Source organism: Vanellus vanellus (genome assembly GCF_965231255.1).
Source record: "Vanellus vanellus genome assembly, chromosome: 6".
Lineage (NCBI taxonomy): Eukaryota > Metazoa > Chordata > Aves > Charadriiformes > Charadriidae > Vanellus > Vanellus vanellus.
The window spans coordinates 684409-705481 of record NC_138911.1 but is presented as its reverse complement, the minus strand read 5'-3'; the positions used below and the strand labels follow the sequence as shown (position 1 = coordinate 705481).

Below are 21073 nucleotides of genomic sequence, written 5' to 3'. Positions count from 1 at the left end.
CTTTCCTCAGGAACTGTGCGCTGCTCGGGGTGAGGACGGGAAGGGGATTTGGGGGCCGGGGGAGGCAGGTTTGCTCCATCTCCGGGCTTGGAGAAGCCCCTGCTTCCTCACCGCCATGTGCCCCGGAGCTCCTACCCCGCACCCTGGACGGAGCGGGGCAGACCCCGGGGGCAGAAGGAAGCGCCGGGAGACTGGGGTTCGGTGCTCAACTGCCCACCCCCTGCCTCCCCCGCAGCCCCCGCCGCGCTCCCAGGTCAGCGGCAGCGCCGGGCCCGCGCCCGCCCCGTGGCTATTGGCCGCCCGCGCCGGGCCCGCCTCCGCGCCCGCGCAAGCGCCGCGCCGGGGCGCTGCCGCCGCCGCCACAGCCGCCGCCGGCAGCGTTCAGCACCGCGGGCTGTGGACAGCGCCCCGCCGCCGCCGGCCATGGAGGCCGAGCCGGGCTCGCCGCGACGGGAGCAGCGGCCCGAGGGGACCCGCCGCGGCCGCGGCCCCGCCTCGCCCAGGTAGGAGCGCGGGTCCCGGCGCGGCGCTGCGGGGGAACGGGACGCCGGGACCGGTGGCGGGGGCGCGGGGGTTTCCCTCCCTTCGCGGGCGGGGCAGCCGGCGGGGCCCGGCTGTGCCCGGTGCAGCGGGGCCGAGCCGGTGGCCCGGCGGGTGGGAGATGCCGCCCTGCCGCCGCCCCCGGCTGTGTGGGTGAGGAGGTGGCCGGTGCCACCGGGGTGTCCCCGGAGCTGGGCACAGCCCCCCAGCCCCACTGAGGTGCGTCCTGTCCTCCCACCAGGACAGCAGGCAAAGCCCCTCTGCCTGCCGGGCTGCCCACCCCCTGGTCTGGGGCTGGGAGGTGGGTGCTGCCTGGCCGCTGCCCCCGCTGTTCCGAGCACACCATGTGGAGCCCACCGTGTTGGGGGTGACAGCCTGGCTTGGCCTCCCTGGCAGGTTTTTATCCTGCAACATGGTGACTTCTCCCTTCTGCAGCAAAGGGTGTGCTATTGTTGGTGAAGCTCAGCATGTTTCAGGCAATCGTCCTCATTGCGCTAGGCTAGGGGCAAGCATGGGTTTCACTCCAAAGATCTCTTCTATAAAACCCTGCAGCCCTCATCTTCTCCCTGCTGTGCCATATGCTCCCTTACCTGGTGTCTTAAACCAGGCTGGCAGCCACAAGCACTGTCATTTTCTGGAAATGTCAACAAGCCCATAATCACGGGCAAGAAGCCATCCCCAAATTTGCAAGCACATTGCCATTTGTTAGACCAGAGGCAACACATCTTCTCAGCTCTACAGATTCTGTTTGACCAGAGCACACCCCGAGGTCAACAGCACACAAATTCCTTCTGAAAGCCAAAGAGTATCACTTTGGTTTGGTACAGGCTATTCCTGCTGAGACATCCCCGCCTGCTTGAGGGAACCAACGGGGCGGTCACTTCTCTTTAGACAGCTCTGAAGAGCTCAGACAGAGGCTGACATGCTTTTGGGTGTCGGTGCCCCCCGAGTGACTGTTACACAATCCAGCACGGGTTTAACTCTTGGGCATTCGATGGGGTCAGACCTGTCACCGGAGCCCTGTTAGCTTTGCTTGCCTGAATAATCCTTGCTCACTCAAACAGGTGTTTTGAAATGAATGCGGCAGCCTGTAAGAGTTAAGTACAGAGATGAATTAAGCCATCTGAAACAGGTGTATTTTTAATTTCACTCAGGCTGCTCACTCAGAAACTAAAATTCATGGCAATAAAGTACAAGAAGATAGCTCTCACTCCTGAGCATGCGTGTACATAAATACTTCTTTATGCAAGGCTCTTCACAGAGCCGCTAAGGGGTTAGCTCTGTAGTCCCCATCCCCTGGCCCTAGCTGATGCTCTTTATCATCAATGCTCAATTCATCATCAGAAAAATGCAGATGTTTGAAAACACCACCCTCCATCTGGCCCTTTTCAGACTGGGATAGCAAAGTGTTGTTGTCCTTTCTCTTCGTGTCTCATTTCTTTTAGTTTCTTTTTTCTTCAAAACAAGGCTAAGCAAACACGATTTTACCAGTGCATTGCACATGGCCAGTGGACAGAGCAAACTGCATCCAGCCCTCTGCTGGCACTGGAGACTGGGTGGGGATCTGGAGCCCTTTGTGCCACTCATACCCCATCCCACGTACCTGCACCGCAGCAGCAGCCGCTGCCTTGGGTAAAGGTATGGCTGTTCAGATGAGTCAATGGAAAGGATTATAAAACTAAACTTTTCTTGGCAGACTATGTGGGAAGCAGTGTTTTGCCATCTCATTAATTTTTCATGATGATTTAACATACTCAGGAGTCTCATTAACAAAAAGATTGTAAGTCTTCTCAAGGATACGTACTATCCTGCTGCTAGACCGAAAAAGCAAAACAAATAGCAACTACACAGGAATTTTTCAGTGCACGAGGATTTGACCCAGCCTGAGGAGGAGATGAATTGCTCGGGAGGTGTCTCTCCCTGTCAGCGAGACAGGGGAGCTAGATAACGAGGCGAGAGTGAAACGCAGTGAACCCTTCCCTAATCTCTGGAAAAGGGCACTCTTAGCTCCACAGGAAACACAAGCAAAGAAGCTCTTTTTTTCTCAAGAGCTCCACTGCTGTTATCCTGTGGTATGTTCAAAGAGAAAACCTCTGTTTAAATTCCATTATAAACCCCTGTTCTTAAAAAGTCATTTACAGCTCTCAAAGAAAAAAACATTAATCTAGATGGAAGCTGACCTATAGCTCACGGTTTTAATTCAGAAATAATTTATACTTTTTTTTTTTCATTTAGGAAATCTTGTACAGCTGATACGCAAGCAAAACCTTGCTAGAGTAAGAAAAAAAGGGAAAGAACATAAAACTAGCTTCTTTCACTAGCTTCTTTTTTTATGAACGGATTTTTGCAGTGCTTAATGTCTTACTGAGCAAAGGTTCCTGAGGAGAAAGGGCTCTGGTCGTAGTCAAGACACAGACTCTTGCCCTTTCTCTAGCTTGTTTTTATTCTCCCTTGAGGTTCTTCTGTCAACAGGAGTTGTAGTTTGACTCAGGCATCAGACAGCTCCATTCACTTGGTAGGTGTTTCCCCCCTTTCATATGCAAAGTGCTTCTTTCCTGATCCTCTCCTCAGTATGCAGAGTATGAGATAATCTCTCTATTAAAGAAAAAAAAAAAAAAAAGTGCTTATAGAAATGGTCTTGGGGATGAGAGTGGAATTAAGCAGACCAATAAAGAAGCCATTCCTTCAAAACATGGAATATTTTTGGTCCATTTCTGCTCTCTCAGAGACACATGCACTCTGCTGCTGCATGGCTCCGTGTCCTGTTGACACCTTTTGCAGGGCAGTGTCTGAGCTTCATAGCAGGACGCTGTCTCTGGAGGGAGGGAGATAGCCCACGCCTGGGGGTGGGCTCACAGCATTCAGCCCTTGGCTCCTGCCACGGGCTCTGCAATGCCTGCCACTGCTCTGCGTCCCAGCAGAGGTGGAATGGCAGAAAGCTCTCTCCTTAGAAATCTTGACTTATCTTGCCTGTTTTCTTTTGGGAAGAAGCTTCAGTCCTTTTGCCGGTTCCCCCACATGCAGTAGGCTGCCTGTGCCCTGGTACGTGTCTCAGAAAAGCACTGCTGCACTCAAAGTGGCTCGATTAGTTTCATAAATTGGATTATTATACTGTCTAGACATCTCAAAGGAAGAGATGGGGAAGCAAATAGCGTGAGAAACACAACTCATTGCCGTGGGTAACCAGAGCAGTTAACTCCAGTCTGTCCCTTGCCCTACACCTCCTTGTTCCCTCTTTTCCCAGTAGCTCTTTGGTTGCATCCAGCTGAGCTTGAAGAAGCAAATGGAGGCTGTCAGGCTGTCTCTGTGGGCTTTTCTGTGGCTGGGACACCATTTCTGCCCACTCAGTCCCAAAGATGTCAAGTATCTGTCACGACCCAGACTGGGAATGAACATTTTAAAAAAATGTTTCTCTTCCCCTGATGTTAGTCTTTGCTAGTCTCAACGTGGCAAGCAGGGTCCAGTGCAGTGCTCTGCCGACCTCTTCTGCCTGACAGTGAACAGGTATCAGAAACTCCCCACAACCATTTTTCTAGCATAGTTCAGGGTCCTGCGGGCCCAGAAAAGTAATAGTGACATGGTTGCAGGCAAACAAGGACCAGCCTATATCTCTGGTGCAGAGCTCAGCATATCAAACATGAAGCCTGCCAGCACTGTGGCTAATTGGGAGTGTAGCAAGTGAAGACTGGAATTCTGCAGAATTGCCAGCAGTGATTATCCAAACCGATCATTATTTGTGAGCTCCAGGTTTCCCTGGAGATTTTGGATAACCAAGGTCACAGCGTCATGGAGTTGGAGAGAGGCAAGCATAAGGCAACTCATATCCGGAGGGTGATTGACAGAACTGTAATTGTTTAGTCTGAAAAGGAGATAATGAAGAAGAGTCACGAGTGAATTATTTGAACTAGCCAAAGTTATTCTAAAATATGAAGTCACTGAGCAGGCAGGGGATTGAGTTGAGAGACAACATGCGGGGGAAGGACGTAACTTGACAGTGTTTCACAGCAAAGATGGTAAACAAGAAGAATGGGCTTTCGTGTGAAATATTACCATCACATACATTAACGTATGTGCATAAAAACTGGAGGCAATCCGCACTAGCCAAGAGTTTGTCATCTGCTTTCCCCACCAGGAGGTTTTGTAGCTGAGGGTGTTTTGGAGGAGGAATTTTTCATTGCATGCTTCCCACATCTCCCTGACCATCTTCAAAGTGTATTTAGTGAAAGCCTTTTTGTTCTGTCCAGTGTTACACATTCACCATCAGATGAGGCAGACGTGGCAGTACAGCTGTCAGACTAATTTAGTTACGAAAAGCCTCTGGTCCCAATCTCCTATACAGATCCATTAGTTTAAATGAAAAATAGTTTTGTTTTTGCTTTGGAAAAAAGAAAACAAATACTGTACAGATGTGGGAATATCAAAAGCACAAGCTGTCATGCAGCAGTGTCTCTGTGAATTATTATGCATTGTAGGAAACCAACACCTATTTAAAGTACACAAAAATTATGAAAAACGAAAGGATCAAGGTAGAGGGAAAACAGTAACTTAGGGGCATCAAAAAGGGAGTAAGAAAAGGTCTAGACCTTGCCAAAGCATAACATTACCACAAACCCAGCTCTGATGAATATTCCCTGATCCAGGACTATTAGTACAAAACTACCAACCCCACATAAGATGCACCTGCATGTCTGTCCCTGGACGCCGGGGAAGAGTGAGAAGAACACTAAAGCACCAGTATAGGTTAGGGGCAGACCTGCTGGGAAGTAGCTCTGAGGAGAAGGATCTGGGGGTCCTGGTAGACAGTAAATTATCCATGACCCAGCAATGTGCCCTTGTTGCCAAAAAGGCCAATGGAATCCTGGGCTGCATAGGGAAGAGTGTGGCCAGTAGGTCGAGGGAGGTCATTCTCCCCCTCTACTCTGCACTGGTGAGGCCACAGCTGGAATATTGTGTCCAGTTTTGGGCTCCCCAGTTCAAGAGGGACAGGGAACTGCTGGAGCGAGTCCAGCGAAGGGCAACTAAGATGATGAAGGGATTGGAGCATCTCCCTTATGAGGAAAGGCTGAGGGTGCTGGGACTCGTTAGCCTGGAGAAGAGAAGGCTGAGGGGAGACCTTATTATGGAGGACAAGTATCTAAAGGGTGGGTTGAAGGAGGATGGAGCCAGGCTCTTTTCAATGGTTCCCAGTGACAAGACGAGGGGTAATGGGCACAAGTTAGAACATAGGAAGGTTCCGTTCAAATACACGGAAAAACTTCTTTATGGTGAGGGTGACAGAGCACTGGCACAGGCTGCCCAGGGAGGGGAGGGAGTCCCCTTCTCTGGAGATTTTCAAGACCCGCCTGGATGCAGTCCTGAGTGATGTGCTCTGGGCAATCCTGCTTTGGCAGGGGAGTGGGGCTGGATGGTCTCTGGAGGTCCCTTCCAACTCTGAAAATTCCGTGATTCCGTGAATTACACTTTGAGCCTGAGACAGGGAACTGAGGGACTCTCCAGGTCAGCTCTCCCAAACAAACTCCGTGTGTTGGGGATGGAATGGTTAGCACCTCCCAGTCAGGCTGGTTCTATAATTAGTATAGATGGGCAATGACTAATTAAAGATGTCACTTTACATGTTGCCTACCATAGACAGTAATCTTTCTTTTGCCTGTCTGCAGTGCACCTGCCCTGTGCTGCACCAGTACAGCTCAACCTGATTCCCTCCCAGTGCAGGGATGACACTGATGAGGCTATAACAACTCCAGACAAGAATTTAGATGACCTCTCATGAACAGCTTTTCTGGCATGTGGTTTATAATCTCATGTATTGCATTCATATACCCCAATGACAAATTTGTAGTCTTCTGTTGTAAACTATCTTTACATAGAGCTATAACACAAATGACTTGCTTGAAAGGCTGGGTAATCCTGCTGCTAATCCATCTGTGACAGGAGAGCAAGGACTTCCTGCAATGTGGTTGATATTATTTGTTTTGACAAATTCTGTGGGTGAATGGGATATCATTGTCACAATCTGTTCAAGAGCTCCTGCTTTGGCCAACAGCACTCTCTCTGGCTGCGTTGGACTAGCTCAAGGCTTACTGGTACTTTGGGTTGCAGAGCAGAGGCAACCAAGCACTGGAACTGCTGGGTACAACCTGTCAAGCTTGTCTCAATGAGGTGTGCACACATCTGTCTGCTGTTTTTCTGGTACCTGCTTCAGCACAAACTTTGACTCTTTCCCATCACTTTGTATATCTATTGTCATAGTGAAAGTTAATGATCTTGCAGATTCTGTCTGATGTTGCTTTCTTCGGGTGTACGGCCTCATCCAAGGATGCAAAGAAGCCCACTTACACAGATATGGGTATTTGCATACTATTTTAATATTATTTTGCCATTTCCTCTCTCCTTCCTTGGCCACTACCAAAAAATATTCAGCAAAGGAATTTGATGACCCAAAATAAAATCCCCCATGTAGTTCCCCCCTCCTGCATGGACTAAGCTTCAGAAAATCTGCATTTGAACATCAGTTACTACTTCTGAGGTCAGTGTCATTGTAATGAGGACTCATGAACATGCCATCTGTGAATGTAACTATGCTGCAGCTCTCTTCTGGCTTAAACGCTAAAATTAGCATTGGATGGTATCTAATCAGTTGAGATTTCTTTGTTACTAGTCCCTGGACTGGTCCACTGTGCAAGTAGAGCTGTGTGTCGTCTGTGCCATTGAGTCTCCACTGGTATAACTGCTACCACAAACAGTACTCTGTTGTAATGATTTTAGTTAAATAAGCCTATTTTGTACAGTCATGAAATATAGATTCTCAGTGTTGATAAACTCAATTGGTGTTGGAAAGTACATAGCACAAGCTGCCAAGGCCAATATGTCCTTCTTTCTGGAAAAAATACGAATTTTCAAGCAATACTGAGCTAATGGTATTCTTCAAATCCCTTTTGTCATCGATATTACCATGCCATTTAACTTTGGGTGCAATTCCAGAGACTAGTAATTGCTAAAATTCCATCTTTTTATGTGGCTGTCTGAAAAAGAAAGGAGAGGCACTCTGCAAATTTTCAGAAATATTCCCTTCTCAAACATTTTGCCTTCATTTTTTCCCACATCGCATCAGGTGCCTCAGGCTAAAGTTCATCTCGCTGTAGTCTTGCACCAGCACTCATAATTCTTTGATGACTTGAGACACTTTGTGATTCTATCTGGCCCGAATCATTTGTCACACTTAATCCTTGATGCCAGACACTAGGGCAAGACACATAAGTCACCTGTAGACACCATGGCACGTGCTCTGAACAAGGACCAGAGACTACTGGTCTTTCCATATTGTGTATTCTTTTTGAGCTCCAGATTGCAGGGTGCTGCTGGAACTCCCTGACACCTTAGCCAGCTGCATCTTTGAGACAGCAATTCCTAAGGCATTTTTGGGGTCAGTGTGATCTCAGTCTATTGTGTGTGAAGGTGGTTTTGGTGTCACACAGACTAACCAGTCCCTCAAAGTATTATTCAGACTTTCTCCAAGTTAGCAAAATCTCTCAGGTTCCATAAATCCAGAACTGTAGGAATATAACAATTTTTTAAATTCCTTGGAGAGAAGACAGCGTATCCTGCAGAGACCTCATTACTTGGGAACTGAAGTCTGCAAATGCTTTGTCTCAGTAAACTGAGCAGTCAGAGGAAAGTCAAGCTTCAAAAGATCTTGAGAGATCCTAGTCTATCCCCTTCCTACATACCAAGACCAATAATATTTGTTACTGACATCCTTGGGAGATGTATGGCTAAAATGATCCTGAAGAGCCCAGTGGAGTCTGCAGGACATGGGAGCTGTTAGGGCATGTGCCAGGCTGGAGGCTGAAGCACCTTTTACACTGTCACAGCCATCAGTTGTGTTCACTGAACAGTTCAATGTTCAGGTTTTTTAGTGCCAGGAATGATTCACTCTCCTACTGTCCCTGTGTGGAGCAGAGCCAGTCCTTCTGCAGAGCAATCAAACAAATTCATCTTCCTAAGAAGCACAGATAATTGAGTGTCGTCTTCACATGCAGTGTCCTTTGGTTTCCATTTCCCCAGATCACTGTAGTCACTCTGTGGTCCTGAGTTAGCAGCCTTCCATGAGCACCAGCCAGTGTGTTCTGCCCCCTTCACAGTGAAATATCTTGGAGAACTGTTTGAGGGGATGTTACCCAACTTTTCAAAATTTTGGAGCTACACGCACAAAGATGTGATGGGTTCTCCATGAGCTGGAGTGAATGAGTCATGGATGTCTTCATAAAACGCATAATCCAGCTCCGCCCTGAGACCGGCTCTTGGTACAGCAAATAGTCGGTGGTTTTACATCTTGTGTTATGAGGCCTGTGAGAGTCTCCAGTTTGCAGGATGCACTTCCCCTATGTAGCCTTTCTACTGCTCTGCTGGTTTACCATACCTTTGTTTTCTCTCATAGAGAAAAACAAAATGCAGGACCTTGCCAGACCTGTCTCGCCATGCCAGAGATTGGGAACACTGAGCCCAGCTACAGTGGCACTTCCTGGGAAAGAATCTGCCCTGTCCATCACTGCCCAATTCCTGCATCCCCCAGGCTTGGGGGAGACCACCTGCCCTCCTCCAGCCACACGCTTGGGCCAGTCTCCACCCAGTCCAATGGCCAGGTGCCATCGAGCTCCCAGGACTCGCAGCAGCATCACCTGTATTACCCCTGCAACCAGCAGGAGCCCCGAGACAGCTACAGCCTGCCCCCGCTCCCTGGGCACGGCGAGAGGCCCATGTTGTGTTCCCACCTTTCCAGCAGTGATCCTGCGCCAGCTTCCCTCCAGGAGGCCTCGGAAACCCCCTGGAAACAGTGGTCCCCCGGGCAGCGACGGCCAGTGCAGCATCACGTTATAACAGTCAGGTAAGAGGCACATGGAAAGCAGCTCAGGGGCTTTCAAAAAGCATCTCCTGAACTTTGGGGTGGGAAGTGGGAGGGGATGAGAAGGGTTTGAGTGGGGATGCATGAAACGTGGTTTTGCTCTTCAGTTTGGGACAGCAGCTGCCCCACAATGCCTTGAGGTATCCAGTCTGCTCCCTCCAACCCTGTGGAGGGCGTACAGAGAGCTGCCATTCCCACAGCAGGGAGAGGCAGGATTTGCTTCTCAAGGTGACTCGTTGGATAAAGCCAAGGTTGCTCCTAGATCATGCAGCTGTGATTATGCCCATCTTCTGTGATCTTTGTATTTTCTCCTTTTGCACTGCAAGACATCCAGCTGGCTAATCTTTTATCTTGGCAGAGTTTCTCACTAATATGAGCACAGTTAATTTCTTTTGCTGCCTCTGCTGAAGCTGCCGCCTGTGCTGGAAGGGAGAGGCAGCTGAGGATAAGCACTGGCTACAGATGAGCAGTGAGAAATACAAAAGTGGGGAAGATTATTTGGTTTTCCAGGTTGGGCAGCAGCACAGGTGTAAATTCTGTATTGTCCATGACAGAATCAGGCAAACTCCATTTGTGTGCAGAGCGCCCCAGCAACTTGCTTGGGTGGTGGATGTTTCTCGGGCAGTGTGGTAAGGATGCAAACAGGACGGGTATCCCCAAAAGCCTGAGCTACAACCTCTGCCCCTTCCAGCCAGCACCATCCATCCTTGCTGCATGTGCCTTTTGGAGTCCCCTGTTGGCACTAAAGACCATGATCCCTTTGCTACCACAGCAGTAGCCACCAAAATCTGATAAAGGATGGCACAGGATTCCTTCCTTGCCTTTGCACAGCAGTGCAGGGTTAGGCACAAAAGCCCTTTATGGTCTCATTTTCTAGCCATTAACAGGATTTAATTTGCTTGTGTTTGCAGTGTAGAGCAATTGCAGGCAGAAGAGTGGAGCCTGGATCTGTTTTCGCTCATACGCTATCAACAAAATTGTCAACTACGTTCTCCGTAACAGGTTATTTAAGTAGGAAACGCAGCTGGATTGCAAATCCCTGGCAGAATGTGCAGCACTAGTAGACAGAAAAGTGATAACATAATAATGCTAGAATGGGGTTTTTAATCCAAGCAAATCTGCTTGAAAAGCTATTGTGAGAGAATTAGCACAGGATGGGCACTGTGCTGCCAGAGAAAGACCTCTCTTTAATAATCTGGTGAGGATTTTTCTTTGCTCCTCTCTCTCCCAAATCTACAGAGCATTAGTGTGATGAGGAAAACACAATACAATTTATTACATGTGCCACCGAGAATGACTTTTCTGTGTGGAACTCTCCTCCATTGCTTTTTCATTTCTTCCATCCATAACAACCTGCCAGGAAGGATGAGCTGCCACAAGGTCACCAGTTGGCTGCCCGGGAATGGAGCAGGGCCATCTGCCCCATGCAGACGTCAGAGTGCAGCAGCACCTTCTCCCAGTTTAAGCCAAGAGCGTAGGAGGAGGGCGAAGGGAGGAGGGAGCGCTCACTGAGCTGAACTTGGCATGGCTCTGGAGAGGGGAGGAAGCCACGGCTGGGAGCAGTTTGCTGGAGGCTGCATTGGGACCCAAGGCTGTGCCGGGCTGGGGCATATTTCAATGGGACATTTCAGTGGCAAGCAGAGTGGAGAGCAGAGTGAAAGGTCCTTCAGATACGGTGACCCACTGAGGTGCAGCCTTTGTGTTGTCAGTGGAAAGCTTGCCCTCAGGGATTCAGTAGCAAACATAACCTTGCATCTCCTGGGGAAGGCTTCTTTAGTTCCTCAGAGCCCTACAAGTAGGAATCACAAATGCTCCTCTTTGAAAGAAACGCCAGTAAAATGTTTTGAGCAGCTCCACTGGCCTTCTGCTCTAGTCTGGACAAATGCTGTCTTTGAAAGGGCCTGGGAAACAAATGAGAGCCACCTTTTTGGAGAATCATGGCTGAGCTGAACAGGAAATAAAAACTATCTACAGGCATTGCTAGCCCAACAAATGATGTATGCTCTTGTCAAGAAATAATTTAAAAATTCAGTAGGAAAGTTCTTAAAACAGATAGATTTTCATGGATAGCGTTGTGGTGCGATTTCTATGGGATTACATTGCTAATGTCTGTTACTTTCCACAGGGTTTCCTTAGAGGGGCAAAAATGAGGAGTGACTACACGTCTTCCCGTCCTGTTTGGTTAAAATGCCAACGGGAGAGGAAAAGACTCTGTTATTCATTAGACTAATTCATGTAGTGCCAGTACTCTTGCAGCACTGGCTCAGCTCTACAGCCCCTGAAAGGGTTACCTTGCTCAGGAACAGCCCAGCACTGTGCTTCCTAGGAAAATAATAAATGAGCACATCTTTTTTTTTTTTTTTTTCTTTCCTTTCCTGTTTGCAGACATGACAAAGCTTTCAGGATGCCAAAAAGGTATGTTTAATATCAAAAGCTTCCAGTCCTTCTACCCTATTATCATTGCTCTCCCACCCTGCTATTAGGAAATGCAGAGCATTATTGCTGGTGACGTCCCTGGCAGGCCCAGCTTCAGAGGCAAGGTCAGCGCTCCACACTCAGGGCTTCCCATCTGCTTGGAAAAACCTCAGTTTGCTTGTGAGATCAATTTAGCCTGCATTAATGAATAGCAACACTGTCTTGGTAGCTGTTCTTGGGGCAGGTGCCCAGCTCTAGTCCATACATGATACACGTTTGATACATATATAATAATCCTGTATGTATGTATGTGTCTACATATATAGAGAGAGAGGATTAATCCAGCTTGCCCACCAGATAAGCAATCAGGAGGATAGCCCATCCATGAAATAAGTTCACCTTTTCAAAAGACAGAGGATTTTTAATACATTTCTCAAAATTAAAATAATTTGATTGCTTTCAACTTCAGTTTAAAAGCTGATTTTTGCAAACTATTTTTTCTGGAAGGTTTGGGTAAGTGTCTTCCATCAACAGACACCGCAGCTGATTCTTTTTTTTTCTTTTTTTTTTTTTTTTGTAATTGGACATGGAATCACCGAAAGCAGCCTCCAGAAATTAGGTACTCTCACGTGTAAAGGGCAATTTTTGTTCCCTTTCATGGCAAAGACTTCATCTATGAAAACAAATTTGATAAAGCAGTCTTAAATTGAAAAAAATACCAGGCCTGACCAAAAGTTATGTGAAAAGCTATATGAAGGGCTTGTGATGATTTCTAATTATGAGGAATAGCTGCATTAATTGAGTCAGTGAAGTCGGAGGCAAGAGAAGGGAAAGAGCAGGTAAGGGGGAACATTACACCTCAAGGCTGATACGCACTGGTGCAGCCGCTCTAACGTTCATAAATATTTCACTTCCCCATGAAGCTCAAATATTTGTCAACTACTGTTGAACAAAGAATTTCCTGTATTTCAGAAATACACCAGAATGCAGAAGAACTACCTAGAATCTGCCAAAGCAGAGCAGGAACCCATTCCGATATCTTGTATCTCAACAGATATTTTTGAGGAAGATAAAAATCTTGAGGCAGTAAAACCTGCACTGGTAAAAATCTGTGATATAGTAACTCAGATAAATTATCCCATAGGAGAGAGTTTCTCCCAAAAGAAAAATAGACCTTGGATGGAAAATTTTAGACCAGCTCTTAAGAACAAAAGTAATTGGCAAGAGTTTTGGCCAGAATAAGCTGCTTCTCTGGAAGGGTTTTGTTTGTATAGAAATGTCATTAAAAATGTGTGTGCCGCCATACCATACTGATACACATTCCAGGCACAGCCCTGACCTGTGGGCTTGCATGTGTTCTCCAGACCCTGAAGGAAAACTGGTCTGCTGCATTTGCAATGCCTTTGTTGTAGGTTCAGCGTTTGGTTTTGAGGCTGATACCAGGGTGAGATTCACTCATCCTGTGGATGCAGAAGCCTCTTGTCCGCTCTGTGAATGCTGCTGGCAATCCTAACGTTGGTTACACATCAGACTGATGCTTTCCATCCTTTTTTGCTGTGCAGATGTCCATACATTTCCCAACAGTAAGGCAGGCCCCTATACAGTGAGTGAATTTAGACCAATGACAATGGACTTGCTTGAGTTAGTTATTTTTAGGGGACCCTTCAGAATAGCCCAAAGACTTCTCAGGGTCCACAGGCTGAAAACCTGCAGGCCAAACTGTTAGGCAGCTACTAACTTACATTGCACAATGGGGGAAAAAGGAAGAAGCTCTTTATAAATGCAAGCTTTTAAGTTAAATATTTATAGCTTCATTTTGCCCTAGGATGCAAGAGTCTGGGTTTTATTATTTCTGATTGAAAAAGCAGGAAAACGTAAGAAGGCAAAATGTAATTACCCGAGTTAATTAGAATTGCCTGCAAACATCCAGTTGGAGGTATAATGTGTTCATTAATAGCTGTACTAGAGCCTCTAAGCTTTTCAATAAATAAATGCTCAAACCAGAAAGCCCTAATTCTTTTACTTCCTTTTACTAACACTTCATTGGTTCAACAGCAGGTTTCGTGCTAATAGCAGAAGCGCCTTAACAGCTGCATTTTTTCTCCTCCCTTTGATTCCAGTTATTCTCAAATGATTGCGGAGTGGCCTGTAGCCGTCCTGGTGCTGTGCTCAGTGATAGCTGTGGTTTGCACTTTAGCTGGCCTGCTTGTTGGAAATTTGCCTGACTTTTCAGAACCCTTAATGGTAAGTCCCTACAGACAATATGTCAACATGAACATAAGGAAAATCCACGAGCCAAACGGTGATATATTCTTTCTGCCATATAAAATGAGCCTATGCTGCCTTCCTTCTCTGCAGATAGAGGCAGCAAGGCAGGACAGTAAATCAGTAAATCAAGGAGGACATTAAAGCCACTAGCAAAAATTACTGTGTTTATCAGTGATCTGCTGCCCTTAACCCACATCTTCGCAGTGTGCAACCAAAGCAAGATTCCTTCAGGATGAACATAATGTGCCAGAGTAATGCACAGTATTTGCTGTTTCTGTGCCACCACAGCAAGAGCCCAGCCTATGCCAGTGGCAGCCACCAGCCCACCTCTCAGCAGTGTTGTAGACTCGCACTAGTGCCCTCACCCCGGTGCGGAGACACTGCCAGCACAAATCGGGATTGCTCCTTTTGCTCCCCTTCCACTGCTGGAAGGCTGGGGTTGCCCAAAAGGATGAGCTAGCCTGGGTGGAGGTTGGATGGAGGATCTGGCATTGGCTCCTACAGCCTGTGTGTGAGGCTCTTGAAATGGAGACACTGCCCCGTTTTGAGCATGGCTGCACAAGGTCCTGTTTTCTGTGCAGGATCCCACATCTCCTAAAGTCATCCCTGTCTCTTGTTAACAGAAAAATCCTGAGAAAATAAGAATAGGCTAGAGTTTGTCCAGGAAGAGGAAAATTATTCCCATTTCTGTAAGTGACTATTTTACTTGAAGAGGAGGAGAAGAGTCTTATGAGATCAGGGAGAGAGAATTGTAGCCATCCTTGCACAAAATGGAAAGGAAAGGAAAGGTGAATTTTTTTTTTTTTTCTGTCAGCTCTGGGATACAGTATTTCCAGGGAAAATTAGATTTGTGTATCTCTCCAAGATGCAGTAATAATCTCATATAGTTTCTGTGTCTAGGAGAAGGATTAAGGAACGCTAAGCTAAACCAAAATGCAAGCTGATGACAAACCCTTTTGCTTGGCTGCAGGGTTTCGAGCCACGAGATACTGACATTGGCAGAAAGCTCGTTGTGTGGAAGAATGTAGAGAGCCATACAGGCTACAAGAAGACCTTTTCCCTTTCTCCCTATGCCGAGAAGAAAAGGTATTTGAGTTTGGTTTGGGGTTTTTGAGGAAGATGTTGGCTGTAAAGTTATAGATTCAATGCTCTATGATATCTATATGAATTACAACATATATGCTACAGTTAAAAGCGATCAAGGCACTGGAGAGTTTAGTTTGTTTGCCTGAAATGGACTTGGGGTCCCTATTCTTGAAGCCAGGAATTAGGCTCTAAACCCTTCGTGCATTTACTTCACTATTTACCTTCAAGTGACTGCAGAGGCAACTCAGTGTGTCTGCACAAGGGGATGTCGTTTCTCACTTAAGTCTCATGCAGTTCCCTGAAAAGGGGCGCAGTCAACCCAGCACTGAAAAGCTCCCATCCAAGCTCTTTTCAGACTATGACAACTCTTATTGCTGCAGCAGTGTTATGTGTGGCACCAGAGCCTTGTCAGTGAACGTAACTCATAGCCAGATGATCTCTAGTTACACAAATAATCTGATCTCTTGCTAGCTATGATGACATTGGCATTAGCAGAGGACAGAAGGCTGCTCAGGGAGAACAGGAAGCAAGGACACGGAGAATGGTGGAACAAATCTACAGAGCAGATGGTTTCTTTTGTGGTCCCCCAGGTGAGTGAAATCTTGATGGAGCAATAAGTATTACACACCCAGAACTCAACAGCATACCGAATTGTCAAAGTGGTTTAGGTCATGGGAAACTGTTCTGAAAGTGCTCTAAGAAAGCAATATGTACAACACCACCCTGTGAAACCTATGCCACCTTTTGGACAGTGATCTTCCAGCACTTCATAACTGAGTGGTTAGAAAAACCTTGTTCTGAAATTCTGGAGAAGAGTTGTTTCTCCTTAACTTTCTGCCATACTTCTTTTTTCCCCTTTAGAAATACACCTTAAAAGCACCAGTAAAAGGACTACTGTTTTTACCATTTACCCATATCAAAAGTGATACTCTGAAAAAGTGGCATATGCCCCACACCCTCTCTGTTCCCACTCCCTCCCTGTTCCTTCTTTTCTTCTTGAAAAATGTAAGTGGCAGTAAAAGCTGGAGAGGAAAACGAGGAAAACTCCAAGACACCCCAAATTTGTCTCAAAATGGACACTAGTCAGTAGAAGAAAGAGGAACTGCATACAGGTATTTTTACTCCCTTCCCCACCTCTACCCCACCTCTGAAACCGGTCAAACACCAAACCCTCAGGTCCTTGGGAGTTTCTGGCTGAACCCAAGCCCCTCACTTTGTAACAGAGGTGCAGAACCAGATGCCAACCCTCACTAAAAGCATGCTGACCACAGACAGTGTATTTTGAAAATGCCCCAATGCTGCTCTCCTGCTGCTGACAGATGGGTGAGGAACAGAGGTCAGATCACACAAAGCAGATGGTACCACTCACGACAAGCTACTGTCTTTGTGATCTTCGCTTCATCCCTTCAGGGAGTCCTCCATAGCAGTCGTATAGACAGCAATATATATATATTTTATTTTTTTTTCCACGCATAGAGTCTACTCCAAACAGCCTGGCTGGTTGACTTTCATTACCTAACCCTTTTTCTAAAGTTTTTGTCTTCTTCTTTATTTCAGAAAAGAGCTATTCCCAGCTGGTATTTATGTCCACAACTGCTGGGAGCTTATGGAACTTGCAAGCTATTCAGTCCATGTGTCAAATTGAACAAGACAAGGTTAGTAATGTCAGGAAGAACATATATACATGCTGACTCTTTACCAATTGCCGTAATCTTTACTCTCTAACTGAAACAAAGCTAGACAAAAAATAATGGAAGCTACAGAACGCGTTTCAGCCTAGAGGACTCCAAAGCATTTTACCTACTTAGCAATACACAGAGGATTCCACCTGTCACTAAAGTCCAGCTGCAAAGTAGCAGCTGCCATTAAACAAGAATAAATGGACACTGAACAAAAGCTTGGTCCAGAAGCCAAAGGTGTCCATCAGAAGCTGCTGAGAATTTTGGGCAGCAGACCCTAATTACCGAAATGGAGCTATTGTCTTGAATACTGTGACGGCAAGTTTTGTAAATGGGAAGTTTAATTGGATTAACTGTGTTTGTCATAGGATCCAAATTTTCAAATCAGAGGGTATAAAATATAAATAATGGACAGGGCTTAATTTTTGCAAAAGGCTAGCATGTTTCAATAGCTTTAGGACTTGTAATTTGTCACTGGGAGGATGGCAAGCCATGGCTTGTATGCCTGGAGGGGAATATTACTGCACAGAGCAAGGAAGACTATGGGGCTGCGAGACAAAGTGTGCAGAGAGGGCCTGACATGATGGTCCCTCATCTGTTTTTCAGATACGCTCACATGTTCATTTTAGAGACCTCTGCCAACGTACTGAAGCCAACGAATGCTGCCCAAGCTGGTCTCTGGGGAACTACATTGCTGTCCTGTACAACAGATCGTCTTGTTTGGAGATAACCCAGGGAGACATCTCCCATACCCTGGCCCTACTTCGTGCCTGTGCTCCAGACTACCACAAAGGTATCCTCACACCATCTTGCATAGGCCCTGAATCTGTGAGACAGAAACACTCTCAGTGTGCCAAAGTCCCAGAAAAATGTACCCGATTCAATGCCATTTACCAGCTTCTTCACTTCTTGGTGGACAGAGACTTTCTTAGTCCCCAGACAATGGAGTACCAAGTGCCATCTCTCAAATACAGCCTGCTGTTTTTGCCTACAAGGAAAGGTGCATCTATGATGGGGATCTACTTAGACAATCTTGAATCCTGGGATCTGTTTGATAACTATACATCTATCACTGGAATGGACCTGGGCCTTAAACAGAAACTATTCCAGCACTATCTTTTACTGGATACTAAGTATCCAGTCCTGGCAATATTAGCTATTTTTCTAAGCATTTCTTTTTATTTACGCTCCGTCTTTGTTACCTTGATGGTCCTGCTCGCTGTTGTCAGTTCTTTAATGATCTCCTACTTCTTGTACAAGGTGGCCTTCAGATTCACCTATTTCCCTTTCGTAAACCTGACAGCAGTCGTCATTCTCAGCAGCATTTGTGCCAACCACACCTTTGTCTTCTTTGACCTCTGGAACCTCAGCAAGAGCCAGAACCCTTCTGCTGGGCTTTCTCAGTGGGTGAGTCAAACCATGCACCATTTTGCATATCTCACGCTGGCATCTTGCTTCACAACGGGTGCTGCCTTCTATGCCAGTTACATTAGCAATATAATAGCCATCCGCTGCTTTGCTATTTACATGGGCACCTCCGTGCTGGTGAATCTGGTATTCATGATGACTTGGCTTCCTTCTTCGGCTGTGCTGTACGAGCGCTACATAGCAACAACCTGCATTTACAAGCCAGAAGACTACTGGAACAATGCTGGCCATAAGAGAGTCGCTTTCTCCCTCCATTACATTCTCAGGGGTGTGCAGAACACGCTGTCTGAAACCTCCAAGCTGCTGTTTGAAAAGCTTCTGCCTTGTGGGGTCATCAAGTTTCGGTACATCTGGATCTGCTGGTTTGCTGCCTTAGCAATAGGAGGTGCCTACATTTCCTGTTCCAACCCCAAACTCAAACTCCCCACTCTGGAGACGTCATCTGTCCAGGTGTTTAGGTTGAGCCACCCCTTTGAGAGGTACGATTCTGAATACTGCCACCAGTTCATGTTTGAGAGGCTGGAGCATGGAGAAGGGCAGCGTATGCCTGTCACGATAGTCTGGGGCATTCTGCCAGTGGATAATGGGGACCATTTCAATCCAAAAAGCAATGGCACCCTAGTGACAGACGTGACCTTCACAATCCAAAACCCTGATGCCCAGAAGTGGCTCCTTGAATTCTGCCAAAAAGTGAAGAACAAAACCTTCTATTACACTGACGCAGAGCAGAAATCTACTGTGTGTTTCATGGAGGAGTTCCTCAGGTGGATGGACAGTCGCCAGTGCTCCCAGCGAGACCACAGCTTCAACCTTTGCTGTAACCAGTTCTCCTTCCCTTATGGAAGCGAAGTCTTCCTACACTGCATCAAAATGATGCTCCTGGAACAAGGCAGGGAAGGGGCAGAAACGTATGATCTGGGCCTCAGGTTTGACGGGGAGGGAAATCTCGCTGCCTTAGTGCTGCAGTTTCAAACTATTTATCACTATAGCTTCAACTACAGCAAAGCCAAACAATTCTACGAGGAAATCAACCTCTGGGTAACAGAGGAAATGAAAACTGCCCCCGTGGGGCTTCAGAATGGATGGTTTACCAGTAAACTAGACCTATACAACCTCCAGCACAGTCTCAGCACAGAAACAATGGTGGTCATGGGGCTCTCCATAGCCATTTCCTTCGTAGTGCTGCTGCTCACTACCTGGAACGTTCTCCTTAGCGTTTTTTCTGTTACTGCCATCGCGGGCACTGTCCTGGTAACCGTTGGCCTTTTGGTCCTCTTGGAGTGGCAGCTCAACGCAGTGGAGTCTCTCTTCATTTCAGCTGCAGTAGGTCTCTCTGTTGACTTTACCGTCAACTACTGCATCTCCTATCATCTGTGCCCCCATTCTGACCGCCTGAGCCGAGTGGCCTTTTCCCTGAAGCAGATGAGCTGTGCCACAGCCATGGCAGCTTCTGCTCTCTTCTCTGCAGGGGTCATTATGTTGCCTGCGACAGTCCTGGCATATAGGAAGTTGGGGATATTCATCATGATGATCAAGTGTATCAGCTGTGGGTTTGCCAGCTTCTTCTTCCAGTCACTGTGCTGCTTCTTTGGCCCAGAGAAGAACTGTGGGCAGATACTTTGGCCTTGTGCCCACACCATGAAAGACTACACTGATGACTCTGGGCTGAACGGAAGCTTCGCCTGTGGGGGGAGCGAGAAGCAAAACCGGTTGCGGAAGGTCCAGGAGTCCAACACTGCAAACGAGCAATACGAGCTCCAGCCCTTGTCCAGAAAACTCAGCGACAGTTTTGACAACAGCACTTCCACAAGCAAGCTGTCCAACCGGCCGTCAGTGCTCTCTGAAGACACACAAGTTGAAGACAACAGATGCCCCAGAACAGGAATGCACCCCTCCCTTGAAAGAGAGAGACAGAATCTGCAGGAAACCCTTGGAGACCAGCAGGTTGGCCTGTGCCAGTGTCCTGCCTTGCAAACTTCCTCTCCATACAAGCACAGCAGCTCAGGAGCAGAAATTCACAAGGAGAGACTCTGCCGAGATTGTCGATGTCGAAAGTATGGTCCGAAAGCTTGGGACCAGTCTGGGCTGGACCATATCCAGCCGGCTGGCATAAAAGAAGAAGGGCAGCTCAATAAATCACAGTGCTCTAGTGACACTGCCCAGCAGCAGTCGGATTATACCTCAGACAACAGCCATCTCCCTGCTGCTGACATCTACAAAATTCACAGATGCCTTTGTTCTCTTGGCAGCTCCTTTGACATGCTCAACATCTCCAGTGAGACGTCAATTAGTGATTTTGAGCAAGGCCTAAAGCTTGCTGAATCAGCCAGTTCTTGTCCGGATGTCTTAGAACTGTCTGATTCGTATAGTCAAACAGAGAGAGGTTACTTGAACGGGAAGAGAGATACCCTGCGGCTGGACCTGAGGGAGACTGTCTTTGATATCTCTCCGGCAGCATCACAGCAGAACAGCTCTTCATGGAAAAATCGATTTGGATTAGGGAGCGAAGGTCCGGTTGTGTTACCGAACAGCCAACCAGACATGCCTGATGTTTGGATCAAACGATCTAGTGCACAAAGTTCTGGTTACAACAGTTGAAACACTGCAGGAAACAAAATTGTACTGCTAGGGAAAGGGGAAGGCGAAATCTCCTTGGAACTGTAAATATATTTTTTTTCCTCCCACCTCTCCTAGAGCTGAGACTACTTCTTAGTATTTCAGCTGTGCAAATACCTGTGTTTCCACAGAACCAGCA

General features: G+C 47.0%; 1 protein-coding gene across 1 annotated transcript; it reads left to right on the top strand.

Moving 5' to 3' along the window:
* Nucleotides 1–423: 423 nt before the first annotated feature.
* Nucleotides 424–20916, top strand: DISP2 (dispatched RND transporter family member 2; the record flags this gene model as incomplete). Its single annotated transcript, XM_082485850.1, has 8 exons — nucleotides 424–503; nucleotides 8978–9424; nucleotides 11828–11857; nucleotides 13978–14101; nucleotides 15096–15211; nucleotides 15683–15801; nucleotides 16769–16866; nucleotides 17497–20916. The coding sequence occupies 8 exons, from the start codon at nucleotides 424–426 to the stop codon at nucleotides 20914–20916; spliced, it is 4434 nt and encodes a 1477-aa protein (XP_082341976.1).
* Nucleotides 20917–21073: the final 157 nt, after the last annotated feature.